General features: G+C 40.6%; 1 protein-coding gene across 1 annotated transcript; it reads left to right on the top strand.

The window, feature by feature from the left end:
• The first annotated feature begins 222 nt into the window (after positions 1-222).
• Positions 223-18,411, top strand: LOC109203480 (zinc finger protein 708-like). The gene is made up of 6 exons (XM_025910605.1): positions 223-660; positions 933-1,161; positions 2,962-3,041; positions 15,959-17,143; positions 17,469-17,988; positions 18,368-18,411. Exons 1-6 carry the CDS (start codon positions 223-225, stop codon positions 18,409-18,411), a joined length of 2,496 nt encoding a protein of 831 aa, XP_025766390.1.
• The last annotated feature ends 1,649 nt before the right edge of the window (positions 18,412-20,060 follow it).

Raw genomic sequence — 20,060 nt, 5'->3', positions numbered from 1 at the left:
TTGGTTGATGGTCATTATACCGGTGGTTTACCTTTTAGGTGTAATCAGGTAAAAATGCCAAATAATAAGAAGGTCGTAGAACAGCGAACTATGAGCCTTAAACGGATGTTTATCAAGGATGATTCCTGGTTGACTGAGCAAAAGTTTCTCACTGAACCAGAAATTAAGTGGCCAGTGAACCTTGATTTTGGAAAGATCTCTTCAAATGATCCAGAGATTAAAATGGCCATTTTAGTTCATGTTGTTGATGCAAATGAACACAAGAGTGCATCAATCAGGGACAGCAAGAAGGCCTACAGAAAGCTGGCTTTGCAGTTACATCCCGACAGAAAGCAAGACGACCCGCAAGCCCAGGACAAGTTCGCAGACTTGGGGGCAGCTTATGAGGTCCTCTTACATAAGGAGAAAAGAAAACGGTATGACATGTATGGAGAGCACAGGCTCAAAGTGGGTCACCACAGCTCTCACAGTAATATCTTCTCCAGCTTCTTTGGTGATTCTGAGTTCATGTTTGGTGGCAACCGACCGCAACAGGACAGGAATATTCCCAGAAGAAATGACACAATACCAGACCTGAAGGTTACACTGGAAGAAGTGTACTCTGGGAACTTTGTGGGTGGCAAACCTGAGTTGAAAGAGGCAGTGGAAGGATGGAATCGGGTACAGATTCATGAGATGCTGCTGCAAAAGGGCATAAAGTGGATTTTTAATCCTCCTGCTGGTTCCCATCATGGCGGTGTTTGGGAACGTCTCATAAGGTCTGTCGGGAAGGTGTTAAATTCTGTTTTGAAAGTGCAGAACTTGGATGATGAAGGCCTTTGTACAGTTCTTTGTGAGGCAGAGGCTATTGTGAACAGTAGGCCAATAACCAAAGCTTCTACTGATCCTAATGATTTGGAGGCCTTGACACCTAACCATCTGTTGCTGCTTAGACCAAGCCGTTTATGCCACCAGGAGTGTTTCAGAAGGGAGACGTGTATGGACGACGTCGATGGAGGCAAGTACAGTACATGTCTGACCTGTTCTGGAAGTGCTGGGTTAAGGAGTACCTGCCCCAGCTTCAAGAGTGTCAGAAGTGGCAGAGAATCGGACGGAACTTCATTCCTGGGGATGTGGTTATCGTTGTCGATGATTCTGCGCCTCGTAACTCTTGGGTGACTGGTAGGGTTGTGGAAGCAATTTCTGACGGTAAAGGACTTGTACGTCGGATTCGTGTTAAAACAAAGACTGGTTGTTTGGACAGGCCAATCACTAAAGTGCGTCTTCTACAGGAAGCAGAAGAGTCATGAAGATTGACTTTTTCAAGTGTCTATTTGTATTAATGTGTGTTTGCTTATTTTGAATTGAAGTTGTATTTTTTGAACGTTTGATAAAGGATTGATTATGTTTATCAATATGTCTCCTACATGGTAAGTATGTAATTATTGCTCTAAAATAATTAGGGGCCGGTATGTAGGAGCCATATGAGTTGCTCTTTTTCTGTCTAAGTGGGTTGGTTTAAATGGACTCACTGTATTGGTGCACGGGTGTGGGGCGTGTCTCATGGGTGTGTTATATGATAAATGTGGTTGCACTCACCTGTTCACCGCACCTGATGTTGATGAGCAGAAGGTAGGGTGAGCATGAGGCAAAACTTTCTGTTGACCGCAGCTTGAGCGCAGCTTGAATGATTTGATAGATTTGGACTGTTACTTGATGGTTTTGTGTATATTCATGAACTAATTGATGCCATAGAAAAGTTGTAGTTTGGCATAGTAGTTAGCTAGAGCCATTTTAGTTAGTGCAGTCATTTGTTTGTGCAGTCTGTGCGCTTGCATTGGTGTAATTGTTAATCCCATGTGCTGATTTGTATATTGGACGGTGCATGTGGAATAAAGGAGCAAATGTTACAGAAGTGTATTTTATGCGTTTATTGTTGCGCGTCATCTGTGTCCTCATGTTTAGCCTGCCGCGGCCGTTGGTTGGAGGAGCCGCAATATTAATGAATACACGCAGCGTGGGGAGACGTAAACTGTAAAACATCAGTTGTAAATCCCCACCCAAAAATACACTTCAGATTGCTTTTATAACATCAGGGTATTATGACGCCCCCTCATGCGTTTACAAGCACATAATTTGCATATTTTACAGACAATGAGCAATTTTCAGAGATAAATGCAGACACAGAAGTTCCCCTTTCTGGCATCCATCCAAATATGGTGATGATCTCAGGCCTTTGAGGTCCCCATGGACTTGTCCTCCTCTTTGCGTCACCTGTTGCTAGGCAAACTCAAATGCAACAAGAAGCTGAATACATTCAGGCCTTTGCTCAGCTACTATTTTACTGTAACAATATACTCAGCATACAAGCTTTTAAGATTATAGTTTTAACTCAACGATTTAAGTGGTTCTAACTGCACCTGTAATAAACATGTTAATATGTGATTATGATAACCCCTGTAATACAAATTATAACATAATGCCAGCAACTTCAATAAATGCTTGGATGAAATGACAATTAATGCAATGATAAAAATGATGGTTATGTAAAATAATCCCTGTAATTCCACAAATGATAAATGTTTTTTATAATAAATTTGTTAATATTTTAGCTAATTTTTTTATCCATAAATGTAAGTTTATTAATAAAACACCATATTTCTGCCTTTTTATAAGGATATGGAATTGTACATGCAATCAATATCAGACTCAACTAACAAAAAGCCTCTCAGAACAATATATATATATTTTTGTTGATTTTTGTTGATTTTTGATTTTTTTTTTTACTCATAAGATAATTTTTTTACCCCTGGTTTTGTATGTTCATGTTTTGGTCTTTCGTAAACTTCATCTGTTTGTATGTTGTATACTCATTGTGTGTTCAATAAAGTTCAATAAAAAAAAAGTATTCTAAATGAAACTTCAGACGTCACTAATCACGTGACTGTGGCCAAACGAATCAAGCCTCGACACAGTGCTTCTGAAGCACCGTGTTGATCTTTTTGACACATGCACCGGAGCGTCAGCTTCAAGCGGACCATCACTACCTCTCACATCTAAAGGTAAGTGTCAAGGTAACTTTGAACTGAGTTCAGTCAATCTGGAGTTTTTTAAAGTTTTCTGAATGAAGTTTTCTGTTGCTCTCTGTGAGAGAAGACCGTTAAAGGCGAGGCTCTCCAGAGTGTAGCAAAACAGGAAACCACAGCTGTGTGTGTGTAAGTGTGCAAACGAATAGATTAGAAGTGCAAGTGAGCCACGAGTATAGAAAGGTCAAGTTTCGTGAGTTGTTTTTCTCACCACTGATCACGCGCTCAACACTCTACACATACTTGCATCACACGCGCGCTCTCAAGCATCAGTATTGTACAATTCTGGGCGTCACGTGAGTTGCAGGCGTTACCATATAACGGAAATCTCCATTGTTCTGTAGCAGTGGTTCTCAAACGTTTCACAATGAGTTTCACCCTTACGAGCGACATCAAAGCACAGTAGTATAGGCAGTAGCGGTTTTTGATACGGGCGACACTGGCGGTTGCCCGGAGCGGCATCGTGGTGGGGGGCGGCATCACGGGCATCGGCGAAAAAAAAAAATGCTCGTACTCATGCTGCCCCGACATCATGCCAGCGCATACTGGGAATGTCGTTGGCACCGATCGGTTTTCTGTCGCCCATTTGCTGGGAGTAAGGGCGCCCTCCGTTTGCGAGGTGCGCCTGCTGCTTGCGGCACAGGGAGGAGAGGGCGGGGCGGCGGGGGATTCTCTGGCTGGTTGGAGCGCCATCTAATAATCAACTTGCAAAATAAAACAAAATAAAAACAAAACCGCAAACATGAAAACACCAGACATTATGATACAGACTTATAATTTGCACCGATGTTTTTTCTAAATTTTATAAGCGAAAAGTCAGCGTGAGAGCCCTCGGTGCGCCTGCTCGCTGCTGAAGTCAAAGTAAACTTTGTTGTCATCTCCGCTACATACAGTCCATTATATAGAGAGATGGCTGTAAGAAGAGTAAGAAAATAAATATTCATTTTAGGACCAGGGGTAAAGGGATCAATAACAATTTAAAATTTATAATTTACAGTTTGATGATTTAAAGTCTCACACACAACCCGTCAAAAGGGTAGGCGGGGCGGCTGCTTCCAAATAGAGCACATTTCATTCATAATGTTGTAAATCCAAGCCCATTATGTATTCACGATCTGAATACTGGGTTGTGTGAAATCCCAGAAATAATCCTTAGACAAAGTGAATCTGTGAACTAAGGTGTAGGTCTGTTAGGTTAAGTTGTGGTGATCCTCGAGGTGGGAGATTTGTGTTCATACTGGAGTGCAAAATTAAAACCAATGGAAGATGGACAAGAAAAGTTTTAAAGCCATCAGGTGCTCAGTTTAGAAAAAATAGAAAAGAAAAGGAGGAGAAACGAGCAAAAGATACAGGTAAGCAGATGTGTCATTGGATAATGGCAGGTCATCCTGAAACAATCAGACTAAACTCCAAACAATACATTATGTTACAGATTTTAATATTAATTAGTCATTGTTAATTGTTGTTTTGTCCTGTTCTCATTGTATGACAAATTATGATGACTGTTTGGTAGCTGTTTGCATATTCTCTCTCTCTTGTTTTGTGTGTGTGTGTGTGTGTAAAGTTCCTCAATACATGTGGAACTTTCTATTTTGTCTGATTTTGTGTGTTGCAAATAAACCTTTAAATAACTTTAATTTTATTATGTATTTATTTTTGGCCTACATCAGTAAGAAATGCCAAATTAGATACACAAAGTTATAGAAATCACCACTCCCGTTATTCTTGATGATTTCAATAACATCACATAATAACATGTAACATCTAGTGGTGCAACGGATCACGGTTGATCCGAAATCCGAACCGATCTGACTCCACGGTTCGGTACGCACGTGATCCGAAGATTCGAAAAAGAAAAAAAAAGTATGTGTATGGTGCGCGTGGTCAGTCTGTCAAGCGGTAGTTATGGTCAGTGCTTCAGTCCAAGTAGCGGAGCAGAGGAGTTTGCGGCATTTAAGCAGCCCTTTACTGCCCAGTCTGACCAGGCTAAAGCTATTACTAAAGCTAATGGGGTGTTTAGCTGCAGACGGGAGGCCGTCGTCTTTTGTGCAAAACTGTGATGAACGTGCTTGAGCCACGCTATGATATCTCATTGCGCGTCCACTTCAGTGACAAGATCGTCCCTAGCATGTATGAGCAGGAGAAGTTTAACGTTATGGCTGAACTGTCCCAGGCATCTCCTGTTGCTGAAACTACGAATGGGTGGAGCTCCAGGGCAACGGAAAGCCACGTGACCGTGACCGCTCGTTATATCACAGCGGAGTGGTAGATACAAAGCCCTGCACTGCCCTATAGATTACATTAGATTAGATGAAACTTTATTTATCCCTCGGGTGGGTTCAAACTGAAATTCAGTTTCCAGTAGCACAGCACCCACAGAAGTTGCAGAATGTGAGCAGAAATATACCATGTTTACACATTTATAGAGAATACAAAAGGGATAAATACAATAAATAGGAATAAGAATAGAAGGGAACGGCACATTTTAAGTATTGTGAGTCTATTACACCGTTGGATTTTAACAAAAACTATTGCACAGTGAAAACGCACTACAGCTACTTGTTCCCCCCTCCTCTGTCCCCGTTTCCCCTCCAGCAAGGAGTTAAACAGTTTGTTGGCCTGTGGGACAAAGGACTTTTTCAAGTCTGCTGGTCCTTGACTTTGGGAGAAGCAACCTGTCACTGAACAGACTCCTCTGGTTGTTTATGGCCGTGTGCAGAGGATGCAGAGGATGCCCAGCATGTCCATATTGCACCTTTATTTGTTTTTATATAAGTGCGTGGAATGAGTCTTCAGTTGAATGTTTTTTAATAGGCAAAAAATACGGCGAGTAGAATTTTTGTCTTTTTTTTTTTTATTTTTGCTGATCCGAAAATTGATCCGATCTGTGACTTTAAAACCCTGATCCGATCCGAACCGTGAGATTTTTGATCCGTTGCACCACTAGTAACATCACATCCTGTAAGCATAGTCTGCCTGTGTCTTTTCTCTGGAAATGAACATTTTCAGCCAATATAGGTAATACATCAACATGGCTGCCATGGCTAAGTTAGGAATATTTTTAATGTAATTTCCAAAACTTGCATATGATCTGCAATTTGTAGCAGATCTACTGACTGTCACAGAGCAGCTGGAGCAGTCTCAAATGGAGGTCAGTCCACTACTGCCACCTGTGGCCAAGTGCCATAGCCTACTACTTAGGGCTGCACGATTAATCGTTAGAGAATCGCGATCTCGATTCATACTTATGTGTGATCTCATTTCCAAATGACAATGATTTAGAAAAAAAAAGAAAGAAAGAAAGAAAGACGTCGACGATTGTACCGCATTTTGATCCGGGACATAATCTGAATGAAAACAAGCGCTTACTCTTCCTGCTCAACAAATGACAAAGGCGGAGCCCTATACCACGTGATACAGAAGCTGTGCCGTGTGATGCTCAAATTGGCAGGGAAAAAACAACGGAGAACATGTCAGGGATGACGAGAAAGTGACAGGAGAAAATCCGTCCCAGTCAACCACCCAAACATCAATAACGGGAACCTTATACAGTGCTTCCCTATACACGTCGAACTCCCGCAGGCACAAAGAAATTACGGAGGCTATTATCACCTGATCACCTGATATTATCACCACCAAGATATGGTTCCCATCAACACTGTGCAAAACGAGGGATTTAGCAAAATGATCAACACCCGACCAGGGGTCGGCAACCTGCGGCTCTGGAGCCGCATGCGGATCTTTAGTCCTTCTACGGCTCCGCGTGGTTTGGGGAAATAAATAATTTTTTGTAAGTAATTAGCTAAAGTCTATTTTATTTATGTTAGTTCTTTTTTTTTTTAACTCGTAGTTCTAAATTGGAAGATTATTGTGATATTGAAATATAAATATAAAATTATATTGTGTTAGTTTTTGATCGATCAAAATAAGCGTCACACTTGCGGAAGCCGATATACCCGCCGAAACGCCGTGCGAGACTTTCAACCCCAGGTAGGCCAATTATGGATCTTCGGATCCACATTATGTCAGCAGCTGTTCTCCAAAAACAAACACGTTCACGCCTCACAGACGACAGCTTACAGTCGTGCGTAAAGATGAAACTGACTTCGTACAGCCCCGATCGTACAGCAGACGCTGTGCGCAGAGGTTCAGGAGCGGAAGTCCCATTGTAAACATATCACGGCAGACCCGACTATGTTTCCATGAACACGCTTTTCAGCATCTTTTTATTGACCACTTTTCACACACGGTTGCTTTATGCATACAGCCGGTGTTAAAGCCCGACACACACCAACACAACAGCATAGGTGGCACAGACGTTAAGGCGGCGAGGCGTGATTGCCGGTACCGCTAAGGTGCGTCCGCCTCCCCTGCAGCGGCGCTGCAGTCCACGCCCCGCCACACACATTAACCAGGTAAAATACATACTTAGCGGAATTTTGCAAAGTCCTAAATGTGTTAATTACATAAATAAAATGTAATTTTCTCTGTAGCACTTCATGCATTTAAGCAACACACCGTAGTTGTTCACACAAAGCACAAAGGTAAAAAAAACCCCCAATATATACAGTGTTATGTTCATTTTAGATGCCAAAAAGTATTTGCGTCTCTCAGAGTTTTCTTTTGCGTGGAAATCGCGTCCAAATGGCTCTTTGGGTGTTAAAGGTTGCTGACCCCTGCCCTAGACAAACGCTACACAGTGCCGTCCCGCAACTATTTTTCTATTGTTGCACTACCTGCTCTATACACACAGTGTCGAGCAACGGTGGAGATGGAATTTCAAGCAGTACAACATTTTGCGGCAACAACAAAATGTGAGGCATTTATTGTTTTTATGTTTATTTATTGTTTTTATGTTCAGTTTCAACTGTTACGAAGTTGATGTGCAGTTAATAAGTGTAATAAATATTTATATTGGAAAAGAAAATTGTGAGAGAATCGTGATCTCAATTCTAAGCAAAAAAATCGTGATTCTCATTTTATGCAAAATCGTGCAGCCCTACTACTACTAGATTAACTCGTGACACATCTGCACCTGTTTCTATGACCACACTGAGTAGAGTCTGAGTGGCTGCACTTACACTGGTGCATTCAAATCCACCCACAAACATATTGAAAGATGCAATGCCAGCAATGTGGATTGTCAAGACTCAAACCAATCATTAAGCTGTCATGTAATTAATATCCTTAGTATCCTTATTTTCTTATTATATTATTTTATGTACTTTAATAATGAAGGTTTGTAAAGCAAGGCCACTTTTGACTCACAAACTAAGTGCTCACCCAGACTGAAAACAGGAAGTGTAGAGCTGTACAGCATATTAATAGATACAGGAAGCCAGACAGAAAAGAGGAACTTTGCCATATAAGCAATGTTTGTATCGAAACTGTGTGTAAAGTACCAAAATAATACCTATATGAGACACAGTTTATGATTGTAATGTTAGAGATCCTGCAACTGGCGTTTGGGCTGTGCAGGGGTCTCTGTCTTCCGGAACATGATTGAATAAAAAGAAATATAAATGTTTTAACACACTATGAGTCGGTTTTCTCTGTTCTATCATGGGGACAAAAGAATCGGGGTTAATAGTGCACTTACACTGGTGCATTCAAATCCACCCACAAACACATCGAAAGATGCAATGCCAGCAATGTGGATTGTCAAGACTCAAACCAATCATTAAGCAAAGACAGCAGGGATCACTTGTTTCTGTTTATTATACAGCCAGATTTACTTGTGACACACATGTGCAGCTGGCTTTATCACCTATTTTGAATTTGTTTCAAGCACAATACATTTGTAACTTTCAGTGTTTTCCAGTCTTCCAAAAGAAGAAAATAAAAAAACCTTCAACTACATGACATGCAATTGTGTATTTGTTTTCACCTTATCATACACTTGAAGTTTTACAAATCACCACTCCTTTTGTTAATATCATTTCAGTCTCAGACAATCTAGTTTTTCTTACAGAGATTGAATGCACCTTCTGCGGATGGCGGTACCACACAGTGTGCGTGGACTTCCCCTGTACAGAAGGCAACTACAAATGTTGTGAATGCTAAATAAACAGAAACAAATGATCCCTGTTGTCTTTGCTTATTGATTGGTTTTAGTCTTGACAATCCTCATTGCTGGCATTGCATCTTTCAATGCCAGCAATGCCAGGTATCAGTGCTCAAACCTTTTGTGTTTGTTTCCAATAAGTTTCCCACCTCGGGAAACAAAAATGTGTTCTTTTACTTGTTAGATGAACATATGAGACACTTTGACTCTTCAGTGCAGTGTGGAGCCTAACAAAGATCTGTTTTGTGTCCCAGCTGATCAGCAGGAGGAGAAGAGTCTGACGGAGCAGCAGAGGAACATTTTCAGCTACTTGGACTCAGCTCAGCCACTACAGAGAAAACAATGAGCTCAACACAGAAGGTGACAGACAGAGCAGGGCGATATGACCAAAAATATTTATCACGATATACATTTGAAAATTTGCGATAACAATATAACTGATGATATAATTGACACTAGACAAAATACTTTACAACTCCACAACTTTATTAAAAAAACCCATCAATGTATTTTCACTTAAACAAGCAGCTGTTTTTTATGTGCATTAAAGTTATATAAAAATTTAACAGTGCAAATGCAAATTCCTTGCTGACAGTTTAACCAAAAGGCATTTCCAGTGGAAATTGGCCGACATATCCTGAGCATAACCATGTATAATATCCACAAACTTAAAAAGAGGTTATACAGTCGTGGCCAAAAGTTTTGAGAATTGCATAAATTTTGGAAATTGGAAAAGTTGCTGCTTAAGTTTTTAAAATAGCATTTTGCATACACTCCAGAATGTTATGAAGAGTGATCAGATGAATTGCATCGTCCTTCTTTGCCATGAAAATGAACTTAATCCCCAAAAACCCTTACCACTGCATTTCATTGCTGTCATTAAAGGACCTGCTGAGACCATTTCAGTAATCGTCTTCTTAACTCAGGTGAGAATGTTGACGAGCACAAGGCTGGAGATCATCATGGCTGTATCCCAATTCAGGTTCTGCAGCTTTAAACTACGCAGCCTCAACGGTCCTCAAGGGCCGCGTACTCAAAGACTGCTAAGGCCAGAAGTGCGAGGCTTGTAGGCTTGTGAAATGGGACAGTCTAGCCTCCGTCGCTCTGCCCAGGTTGCCTAGCAACCATGATACTAACAACTGGAAACGTTTCATACAGCTTTGTTTGACAGAAATTAAGGAGAACATATTTTTTTCATTTGTTTCTACATGAGCTCTGTGTGATTTAATAAGTATCTGAGGCTGAGACCACAGGACTGTAAAACATGATTGTTGGGCTTCATTTCTGTACTGAACAGTTTTAAGATTAGTTAGTAAATAACAATTAGTTAATGTTGTTCATGAGACTAAAGTCATCTCACTTTGGTAATGTAACTATAATATGGCCAATATTATAGTTATTGTATTAATCACTTCACTCAAAGACAAGTATCTTTGACAGTGTCTATACAGATGTATTATATATAAGAGACAAATATTGTTCGTTTAATTTGTTGGCATTACTAAATTTGGCTCAATGCTTACATATATGTGTAAAAAGAAAATGTATGAGCTGCGATAACTGTTTCTGATAGAAAGAAGAGTAGCCTGATATATTAAATATTCCTTTATTAGGTGAGAAAATCAGACCATGTCATAACTGCTTTAATTCATATAGAATAGATCTCAGAGCCTTAAACAGGCTGACTTCTGCTAAATGGGTCAAACTGGGCAGAAAGTAAACAAACACATAACATCCTTATAGAATATGATGTAACACTATAGATCAACTTACCTCAGAATATATAAAGCATATAAACAATTACAGCAATATGATGCAACAAACACAGCAGTGCTACTAATCCAAAATACTCAAAGCTTCATAGAACTGAAACAAACATTTATTTTTAGCTCCATTCTGCTGCTGATACATACTTTAGGTTTGTGAACATTAAACTTGTTGCTGCCTTTCATAGTGTGTAACTTGAAGGCCCTGAGTACTTTCTCCCACACTGAAAACACTGGAATGATAACATTATTTGAACATTACCTAATAAGACTGATTCAGGACAGACAATTAGTTATGTTAAACTTTCCTAGCAGTCCTTCACAAACAGGGAACAGTCTGTCTATTCTCTCCATCTGTCAGCTGCTGCTGGCTCTTCCTCCTCCTCTTCCTCACACACTGCTGAGTTTGTCCTGGTGGATCATCAGGGGTGCAAAGCCTCACAGATGATGTGCAGCAGTGGGTCCCTCAGTCTGTCCTCACTCTGGACACTTGCAGTTGTCACACATGGAAATCAAATGTGTGATAAGCTGCAGGATTCAAACACAAGTGTAATTTATAAATACAGTGGTTCCCAAACTTTTTTTGCTGCCCCCCCCCCCCCCGTTTTACAAGAAAAATGTTTGCGCCCCCCCCTCGCGCGCGCACGCACAAACACATCCTCCAACCACACACACCCATATTTTGTTCCATTGCGGTTTCTTTCACACCTCAAACATTTAGTAAACAAGTAAGCAAATACAAGTAATCTGCAACAAATTACAGGTAGTAAGAAAATAAACTACTAACTCTTTTATGCTACGTCCACACCTACATGGGTATTTTTGAAAACGCAGCTGTTTCATCCACACGTAAACGGCGTTTCGAATCACCGTGAACAGAGATTTTTTAAAACTCCTTTTTTGCGTTTACGTGTGGACGAGTTCGTCACGCAACGTCAAAGGTATGTGCCTTTTTTCACGTCACGCTATGCACCACGTTATTGTTTACATGAGATGAATTGCAGAATAGCAGATAGAGACGAAATACTGTTAATCTGACTATCTGCAGGTTTTACACGCGTACATATACACACAGTTACTGTCCCTCTATTCAGAAAGGCAGAGGCATCACGGTGTAATTATTTTACATGTAGTTGTTTTTTTTCCTGTGTAATAATATTCAACATTGCTGTCAATACATTTTTCAATCCCTCTGTAAAATGGGTTCAAAAACATAAACAACTGTTGGATGCTGTTTGTCCGATTTGAACGGGGGAACAAATTGTGGCAGGATCAGCCTGATGTTATCTGTATCCCACTGTAACTTTACTGCATAAAGAGCTAGCATCTCCAAAATTTCAGGAGTAGTTAGTCATTACAACAAGTGTGTGTGAACTAAAAATCAAGAATGTGGGATACTGTTTGTCCATGATTTGAACAGCCCAGCGCTGCTCCCGACGAAGGGGAAACCAATTCTGCAGGGAGACCTACCTCGGCACTTGTGCAGGTGAAACCAAAAGGGAAGATATGCTTCACCATATTTTCTAGTCTTTGGCTTAGAATGAAGTTGGTTTGGAAACATATTCAGCGATGCTTCATCGCCTGCTTTGCGTTTGTGTATGCGCCCCGTGCTAGCAGTGTCCAAGCGTTGTTTTGTTTTTTTCCCCCTTTTCATGCCGCGCCCCCCCTGCAATGGCTCTGCGCCCCCCCCTAGGGGGCAGGCCCCACACTTTGGGAAGGTCTGTATAAATACATGTTCATACTTTTATTCCACAACCAGAGAGAAAGAAACAGAGAGAGAGTGCAGGACAGACAGACAGGTGACAGTCTCAGGTGTACACACTGCTACAAAACAGCACAAGAGAAGGAGGATTTAGTGTTTGTGTTATTACGAGTGCTAAACAAGAAGAGTTCCCAGATGGTCCAGTGGACACATGTGTGACTCCTGTGATTAAAGCATCTTTCTTTCAGCTTAACGAGTGAACCGTCAGCTCGTTCAAACACACGTTAAAGTCCGTTTGGCTCGACACCACCGAACAGAGGCAGCAATATAACATAGCTAACATTAACAGTGCAGTGAATCCTGCTTATGCCGTGATATTCAGGACTGCAAACCGAGCAGCATTCACTGACTTTCAGCTTGTTGTGTTTGTGGATATATGACTGACTTTAGTTATCCATAAAATCATCACATTCTCTGTAAGATTAAGGTCAACTATTGAACGGCGAATATTTTAAAGGCTTTAAAACCAAATTAGTACAAACATCACTAATGTCACATAACTTTGCCGACATGTGACCAACAGTAATGTTTTAATAATCTTCATTATTCAACATTTGCACATAAATAAGTGACATAATATTCACTACTCACTTTTAAAAGTTTACTCTTCCGCCATTTTTTTGGCAAAATTATCCACACACCGCCGCGCTATGAAGTCTGGGATATGTTGGGCCATGAAGGCTTCACAGGCCCATCCTTAAAATTCAGGGAAATGAAGGACGCATTTGTGGCTGCATTTTGAGCATCCTTTGAATTGGGACAGCCTCGCTGTCGCTGTGAGGTAATCGGCCTTAAAATGTGGCCTTTAAGGTTGCAGACCCTAAATTGGGATACAGCCTATGTCAGGCTGATTGGGTTAAAAGCCATCATTGCGTTGCATAAAAATGGCTTCACAGGCAAGAATATTGTGGCTACTAAGATTGCATCTAAATCAACAATTTATAGGATCATCAAGAACTTCAAGGAAAGATGTTCAATTCTTGATAAGAAGGCTTCAGCACATCCAAGAAAGTTCAGCTGCGGGATCGAAGTGTCACCAGTGCAGAGTGTGCTCAGGAATGGCAGCAGGCAGGTGTGAGCACATCTGCACGCACAGTGAGGCGAAGACTCTTGGAAGACGGCCTGGTGTCAAGAGGGGCAGCAAAGAAGCCACTTCTCTCCCAAAAAACCCCCAAAACCCATCAGGGGCAGATTAATCTTCCACAGAAAGTATGGTGTATAGGCTGCTGAGGACTGGGACAAAGTCATATTCTCCAATGAAGCCTGTTTCCGATTGTTTGGGGCATCTGGAAAAAGGCTTGTCTGGAGAAGAAAAGGTGAGCGCTACCATCAGTCCTGTGTCATGACAACAGCAAAGCATCCTGAGACCATTCATGTGTGGGGTTGCTTCTTATCCAAGGGAGTGGGCTCACTCACAATTTTGCCCAAAAACAGCCATGAATAAAGAATGTTACTAAAACAGCCTCCAACAGCAACTTCTCCCAACAATCCAACAACAGTTTGGTGAAGAACAATTCCTACATAAGGCACACGGGATTATAAGGGGCACCGTCGATTTTCAGAAAAATCAAAGGATTGATTTTAAGTGTGCCGTATTTTCCAAAAAAACACGGTAATAACGACGGCCTGCTAGCATGCTGTACCACAAATAGTGCTCTGTTGTGTATCTGATGGACGAAAGCTAAACCAGTTCCACACCACTGAAGTTGCAGCATTTTTACAAACCAATTCTGGTTCATCTGTTTCATTCAACGATCCGCTTTCACCCTTTTCATTCTCCGTTGCCGCCATGCTTTTTCCTCCATGTGCGTATGAAAACAAAGGCACTGCGCATGTGCGTTTTACCCATATTCTATCGTAATATTTCAATTTCTTATCGTTGCCCAACATTATACCGGTATTACTGTGAACAGTATGATATAGCCCAGCCCTACATGAAAGGCAACCTGATCGTGCACTAATCACACATTAAAATGAGCAAAAGAGGTAAAACTGTGTGCCAGAGTCAGGGGTCAGCGTTTTGTTTTTATGTCACAGCACCAGAATGATTGCAGGTGCTCATAAGTAGTTACCATAAATCACCACCTTTCATGGTCTCAGCACATCGACTCTGTTATTAAGAAAATGGGACGAGGCATAGCTATGGCTATGAAATACTCTTTCTGTATCACTTCTTCAATTATGAAAGATGTCATTAATGCACTAGTAATGTCTCATCTGGAGTATTGTTCAATCATTTGGTCAGCAGCTAATAAGACAGATCTTAACAGACTTCAGTTAGTCCAGAATAAGGCGTCCAGATTAGTGTTAAGATGTTCATACTATACTAATATTGATAAAATGCATAATCAACTTTCTTGGCTTCCTGTACAAACTAAAATATTCTATGGCTTACTTGTAGTTATAAAGAAACCAATTCTGTCAAACACACCACATTTATTTCTGCTCAGCTGCAGTATCCAGATGAAATGCATAATCATATTACACAGTTTTCAACAAACTGCAATTTAGTAAATGCTCGAGTTAAAAGTAACTTTTTGTAAAACTGTTATATTTAGAGCAACTTTTAAGTGGAATAAATTGCCTCATAAAATTAGAGAATTAGCAACTATTCAAAACTTCAATGAACACTTAAAAGCCGATTTATAGAGCTTTTTGTTGTTTTGTTTGTTATCGTAAGAGAATGTTTGTTTTTGAAATTTGTGTAATGTGCCTCAATGTTTTTGATATTATTATTATTGTTATTTTTTGCTTATATTTTAACAATTGTGAAACCTCACTGTGGATGTAAGAGCCAAATTATGTGGATATCTTGAATCCACTTTATTGTATAATATTTTATGTGATTGTATTTGACTGAAGACGAGCAACATCTGTTGTGGAAGCTAATGAGGTTCCTTTTAAATAAACAAATAAACAAACATAAGATTTATTATCACTGAATAATTATGTATAAATCTATACAAATTATAGAAATATGTAATAGGAACAACAAAATAATATAAATTAAAATAATATAAAAGTGTGTGTGTGTGTGTGTGTGTGTGTGTGTGTGTGTGTACACAATCAGGAGGGATGGGCATGATTTTAGTGTTTAAACAGTCATGAATTATTTTTAACACCAGGTTGGATGTAATGTGTTAGAACTACCAGCAGGTGGGGATAAGAGACCTTTAAGGTGTTTGGTGCCACACTCCACCTTCAGGTTTAAAACTAGTGTTAATGGAGGGAGTTTGAAGGTTCAGTTTGTTCCCCGACTGCATTTCACTCACTGCCTCTGTTTGTATCTCTGTCACTGCAGGACCAACATGGAGCGAGAAGTCAGCGCTCTCAGGAGGCCGACAAACCTGACAGAAGAAAGAGAGAGAAAACATACACCTGTGACGAGTGTGGGAAGGATTTTACTGTGAAGGCTTCACTAAAACAGCATCAGGTCATCCACACTGGAGAGAGACCGTTCAGCTGTGACTTGTGTGGAAAGTCTTTTTCCTGGAAGCGTTCCCTAAAACAACACCAACTCATCCACACTGGAGAGAGACCGTTCAGCTGTGACTTGTGTGGAAAGTCTTTTTCCTTTAAGTTTTCCCTAAAAACACACCAGCTCATCCACAGTGGAGTTAAAGCGTACAGCTGTGATCAGTGTGGCAGAGCTTTTACTCAAAGAAGCAAGTTACAGAGGCATCTAGTTACCCACTCTGGAATTAAGGCATACAGCTGTGACGAGTGTGGGAAGGAGTTTACTGGGAAGGCTTCACTAAAACATCATCAGGTCATCCACACTGGAGAGAGACCGTTCAGCTGTGACTTGTGTGGAAAGTCTTTTTCCTGGAAGCGTTCTCTAAAAACACACCAACTCATCCACAGTGGAGTTAAAGCGTACAGCTGTGATCAGTGTGGCAGAGCTTTTACTCAAAGAAGCAAGTTACAGAGGCATCTAGTTACCCACTCTGGAATTAAGGCATACAGCTGTGATGAGTGTGGGAAGGAGTTTACTGGGAAGGCTTCACTAAAACATCATCAGGTCATCCACACTGGAGAGAGACCGTTCAGCTGTGACTTGTGTGGAAAGTCTTTTTCCTTGAAGCGTTCCCTAAAAACACACCAACTCATCCACAGTGGAGTTAAAGCGTACAGCTGTGATCAGTGTGGCAGAGCTTTTACTCACAGTAGCCACTTACAGAGGCATCTAGTTACCCACTCTGGAATTAAGGCATACAGCTGTGACATTTGTGGAAAAACCTTCAGCCAGAGAGGGGACCGAAATACACACCTACGCATTCACACCAGACATGATGTGTACTGCTGTGAACAGTGTGGCAAACAGTTTATAACTCACACAGAGTTACAACAACACATGTTTACCCACACTGAGGAACGACCTTATAAATGTGACCTGTGTGAGAAGACTTTTAAATCTCCACGTCACCTGAGACAACACCAACAGATCCACACCAGAAAGAGACTCTACAAGTGCAGTTACTGTGAGGTATGTATTTATATTGTTATCTTGTCATTTTAGCCTGACTGTTTGGAACAACTCTGCTCATTAAACTGTGTTAGCATGTTAGCAATTCTACTGCATGGAAAAGCAGCTCTGAGTGATTATTCAGATTTTCATGTCAGTTATGATTTTAGTATTACTGTAGTATTATGGTGGTAGTATTGTAGTTATTGCAGCGCAGTAAACTGAGTGTGTTAACTGAAACAGTAAAATGTAATTGGACGTCTGCAGAGATGCTCTTTATTTCAGGCGACGTTCAGGATGAAAGTGTTGAAGGACTGACTTACACTGTCTTTGTGTCTTTGTTTAGAAGCAGAGCGACACAGATGGATCCAGTTCTCAACCCTGTCATCACTGTGGAGGTGGGAAAGACTTTCGTTGTGACCTCTGTGGAAAAACTTTCAGTTGGCAAAAGACCCTAAAAAGACATCAACGTAGACACACTGGAGACAAACTGAAATACTGCAAAGAATGTGGGAGAAGCTTCACCACATCAAGTTACTTAAAACAACATGAACTGATTCACAGTGCGGTTAAAAAGCACCTCTGTGATCAGTGTGGGTCATCCTTCATCACTGCATGGGGGCTTAAAACACACAAACGAGTCCACACAGGAGAGAAACCATACAAGTGCAGACACTGTGACAAAAGCTTCTCACATTCAAGAAGTTGTAACAGGCATGAACGTGCACACATGGAAGAAAACTACAGCTGTGACCAGTGTGACAAGAGCTTCAGGAATCTCAGTTCATACTCTGAACACAAACGATCCCACGTTACTAATAAACTGTTTCACTGTTACCAATGTGCCAACACATTCACCTCATTGTCTGCTCTGTGCAAACATCAGCGTGATCACTCAGGGCTGAAATCACTCCCATCACTGGATCACAGTGAATCTGAAGAGACAGAAAGATTCTCTGGTTTCAGTGTCAGACTCAAAAAGCTTGAGATCAGGCTCCACAGAGTTCAGACAGAATCATTTAAACTTGTGTTGAACTGAATTGGTTGCTGGGCTGAACTTCTACGTAATACAGATTTACATGGGATCTTATTTTCTGTCGTTTTACTGAGTCAGTTTTGTCCTTTTTTCTCTGTCCTGGTTTTGCTCGTCTGTAAATAATCGAAACTCAGTCAAATAGTTCATTGTTCTCCAGCAAAACGTTTTGGAAACTCATATTTAACCTTTAAAACTCTGACATGTTTTAGCACACAAGGCTTCATCGGGGAGTTCACTCATGATTGGACCATGAGAATAAAGGTTTTTAGTTCTTTCAAAGAGAGTCTTGGAGATGTTTGATGTTTCTGTTTTTCTGAAACCACCTGAAAGAAAAACTATTTTTCTTGCTTTATGTAGTGTGGAAGTTTTTAATGTTTCTTTCATCTGTGATGTTCTTGAATGTGTTCACATGAAGATGGTACAAATAAACTGTCCTTTTAGCTTTAGCTCCTAATTCATTATTTATGGATGTAGCACAGCAGCAGTTTCTTGATTAACACGTGGAGGGCTCGGGATCTGATGGTAAATAATGTTTTGTGTCCTTGTACACATACAGCTCAGCTGTTCCACAGATGTCAGGTTTACACAGTGGGATGGTTTGTAAGAACGCAGCTCTCCTGTGGATAAATCCTTACTCTTAGCCTCAGGACCTCACACAGTCCCAGCAGGTTTGGTCAGAAGATTTATCCCTTATACCAAAATATCAGAGTCTCCTTTGCTGTGCTGTTTTCACAAAGAAACGTAAACTGAAGACCTGAACTTACAATGTTTTAATTAGTTTAGCAGATTCAGTGTCTCCATGATCGAATCTGCTGTTTTTGTGCTGCTGCTGGTAGAAAGCCGGTTAATACTGAAATGAACTGGCTGCATGCATCTCTGAATGTAAATTGGTGCACTATTAATAGATCACTCTGGAACAGTGTCATCACCCTAATTTGCCCACTTTGTAAATCTCACTCATGGCCAAGAAATTGAAATAAATCTTGTTTCCCTGCTGGATAGTGATCCACTGTAACTCTGCTCCTCCTTCCTGTTTAGGATTTCTGTGGCTGAAGTAAAATTCCCTCCATCCATCACTTATCCCAGCTAACCCAAAGTAAAATAAAGTTTCACTCATCTTAAAAAAGCATTACAATAATGGGCATTACCAATGCAAACTGAATAATACAGAAGATGAAAGAATAGACTCTGATCAGTTAATAAAGCTCATGATCTTGATTCATTGTGGCTCCTACACAGATACTTCTGGGTCACTTCTCTCAGTTAGGAACCTTCCTCACCAAAACTGACTGTTGGACCACACCCCTGGTTTCATGAGAAATTGTTTCAGCCATGATTTCTCTTCCTGTATTTCAGAGTAAAGACTGAAGTGACAAATGGAAACATGTTTAAAAAACGCAATGTGAGAGAGACGTTGAGGTCCTTAGAAGTTACTCTGGTGTTCTGGCTCCTTAAGAGTCGCCTCTCATGTTATGTAGTGTTATATAAGTTCATGCAATCTTTATTTGTTTCTGGTACACTGTTCATTTTATTTTGACATCCTACCGGAAGGGCTACTTCTCATTACTTCCTGTCTAACGGGAGAAGGACGGTTTGCTACTCCTGTGCCTGCCTATGCTGCCTCTTAAGCCAGCACAGTCTATAAGTTGGCAGTAATGTTGTGTTTTACCAGTGAATGTTTAGCACTAACTGCCGTGAGTTGTTTGTGATATTTTGACAGAGTAAATTCACTCATTAATGTGCTTTATTAGTCATTAGACTAGACGCTAATTAGCGCTAGCTAACCGCTAAAGTTAGCTTGTTAGCTTGTTTCGTTCCGCTTTGCATAGTAACAGGTCATAGCATCTTCCAATTGTAAGAATGTTTGCTTATGTCAGCTCACACGTGATATTTTGTGTTTGT

The sequence above is a fragment of the Oreochromis niloticus genome, linkage group LG9 (genome assembly GCF_001858045.2).
Source record: "Oreochromis niloticus isolate F11D_XX linkage group LG9, O_niloticus_UMD_NMBU, whole genome shotgun sequence".
In the NCBI taxonomy this organism is placed as follows: Eukaryota; Metazoa; Chordata; class Actinopteri; order Cichliformes; family Cichlidae; genus Oreochromis; species Oreochromis niloticus.
Note: the sequence above shows the minus strand (reverse complement) of the source record. Positions and strands in the feature narration are given on the sequence as shown.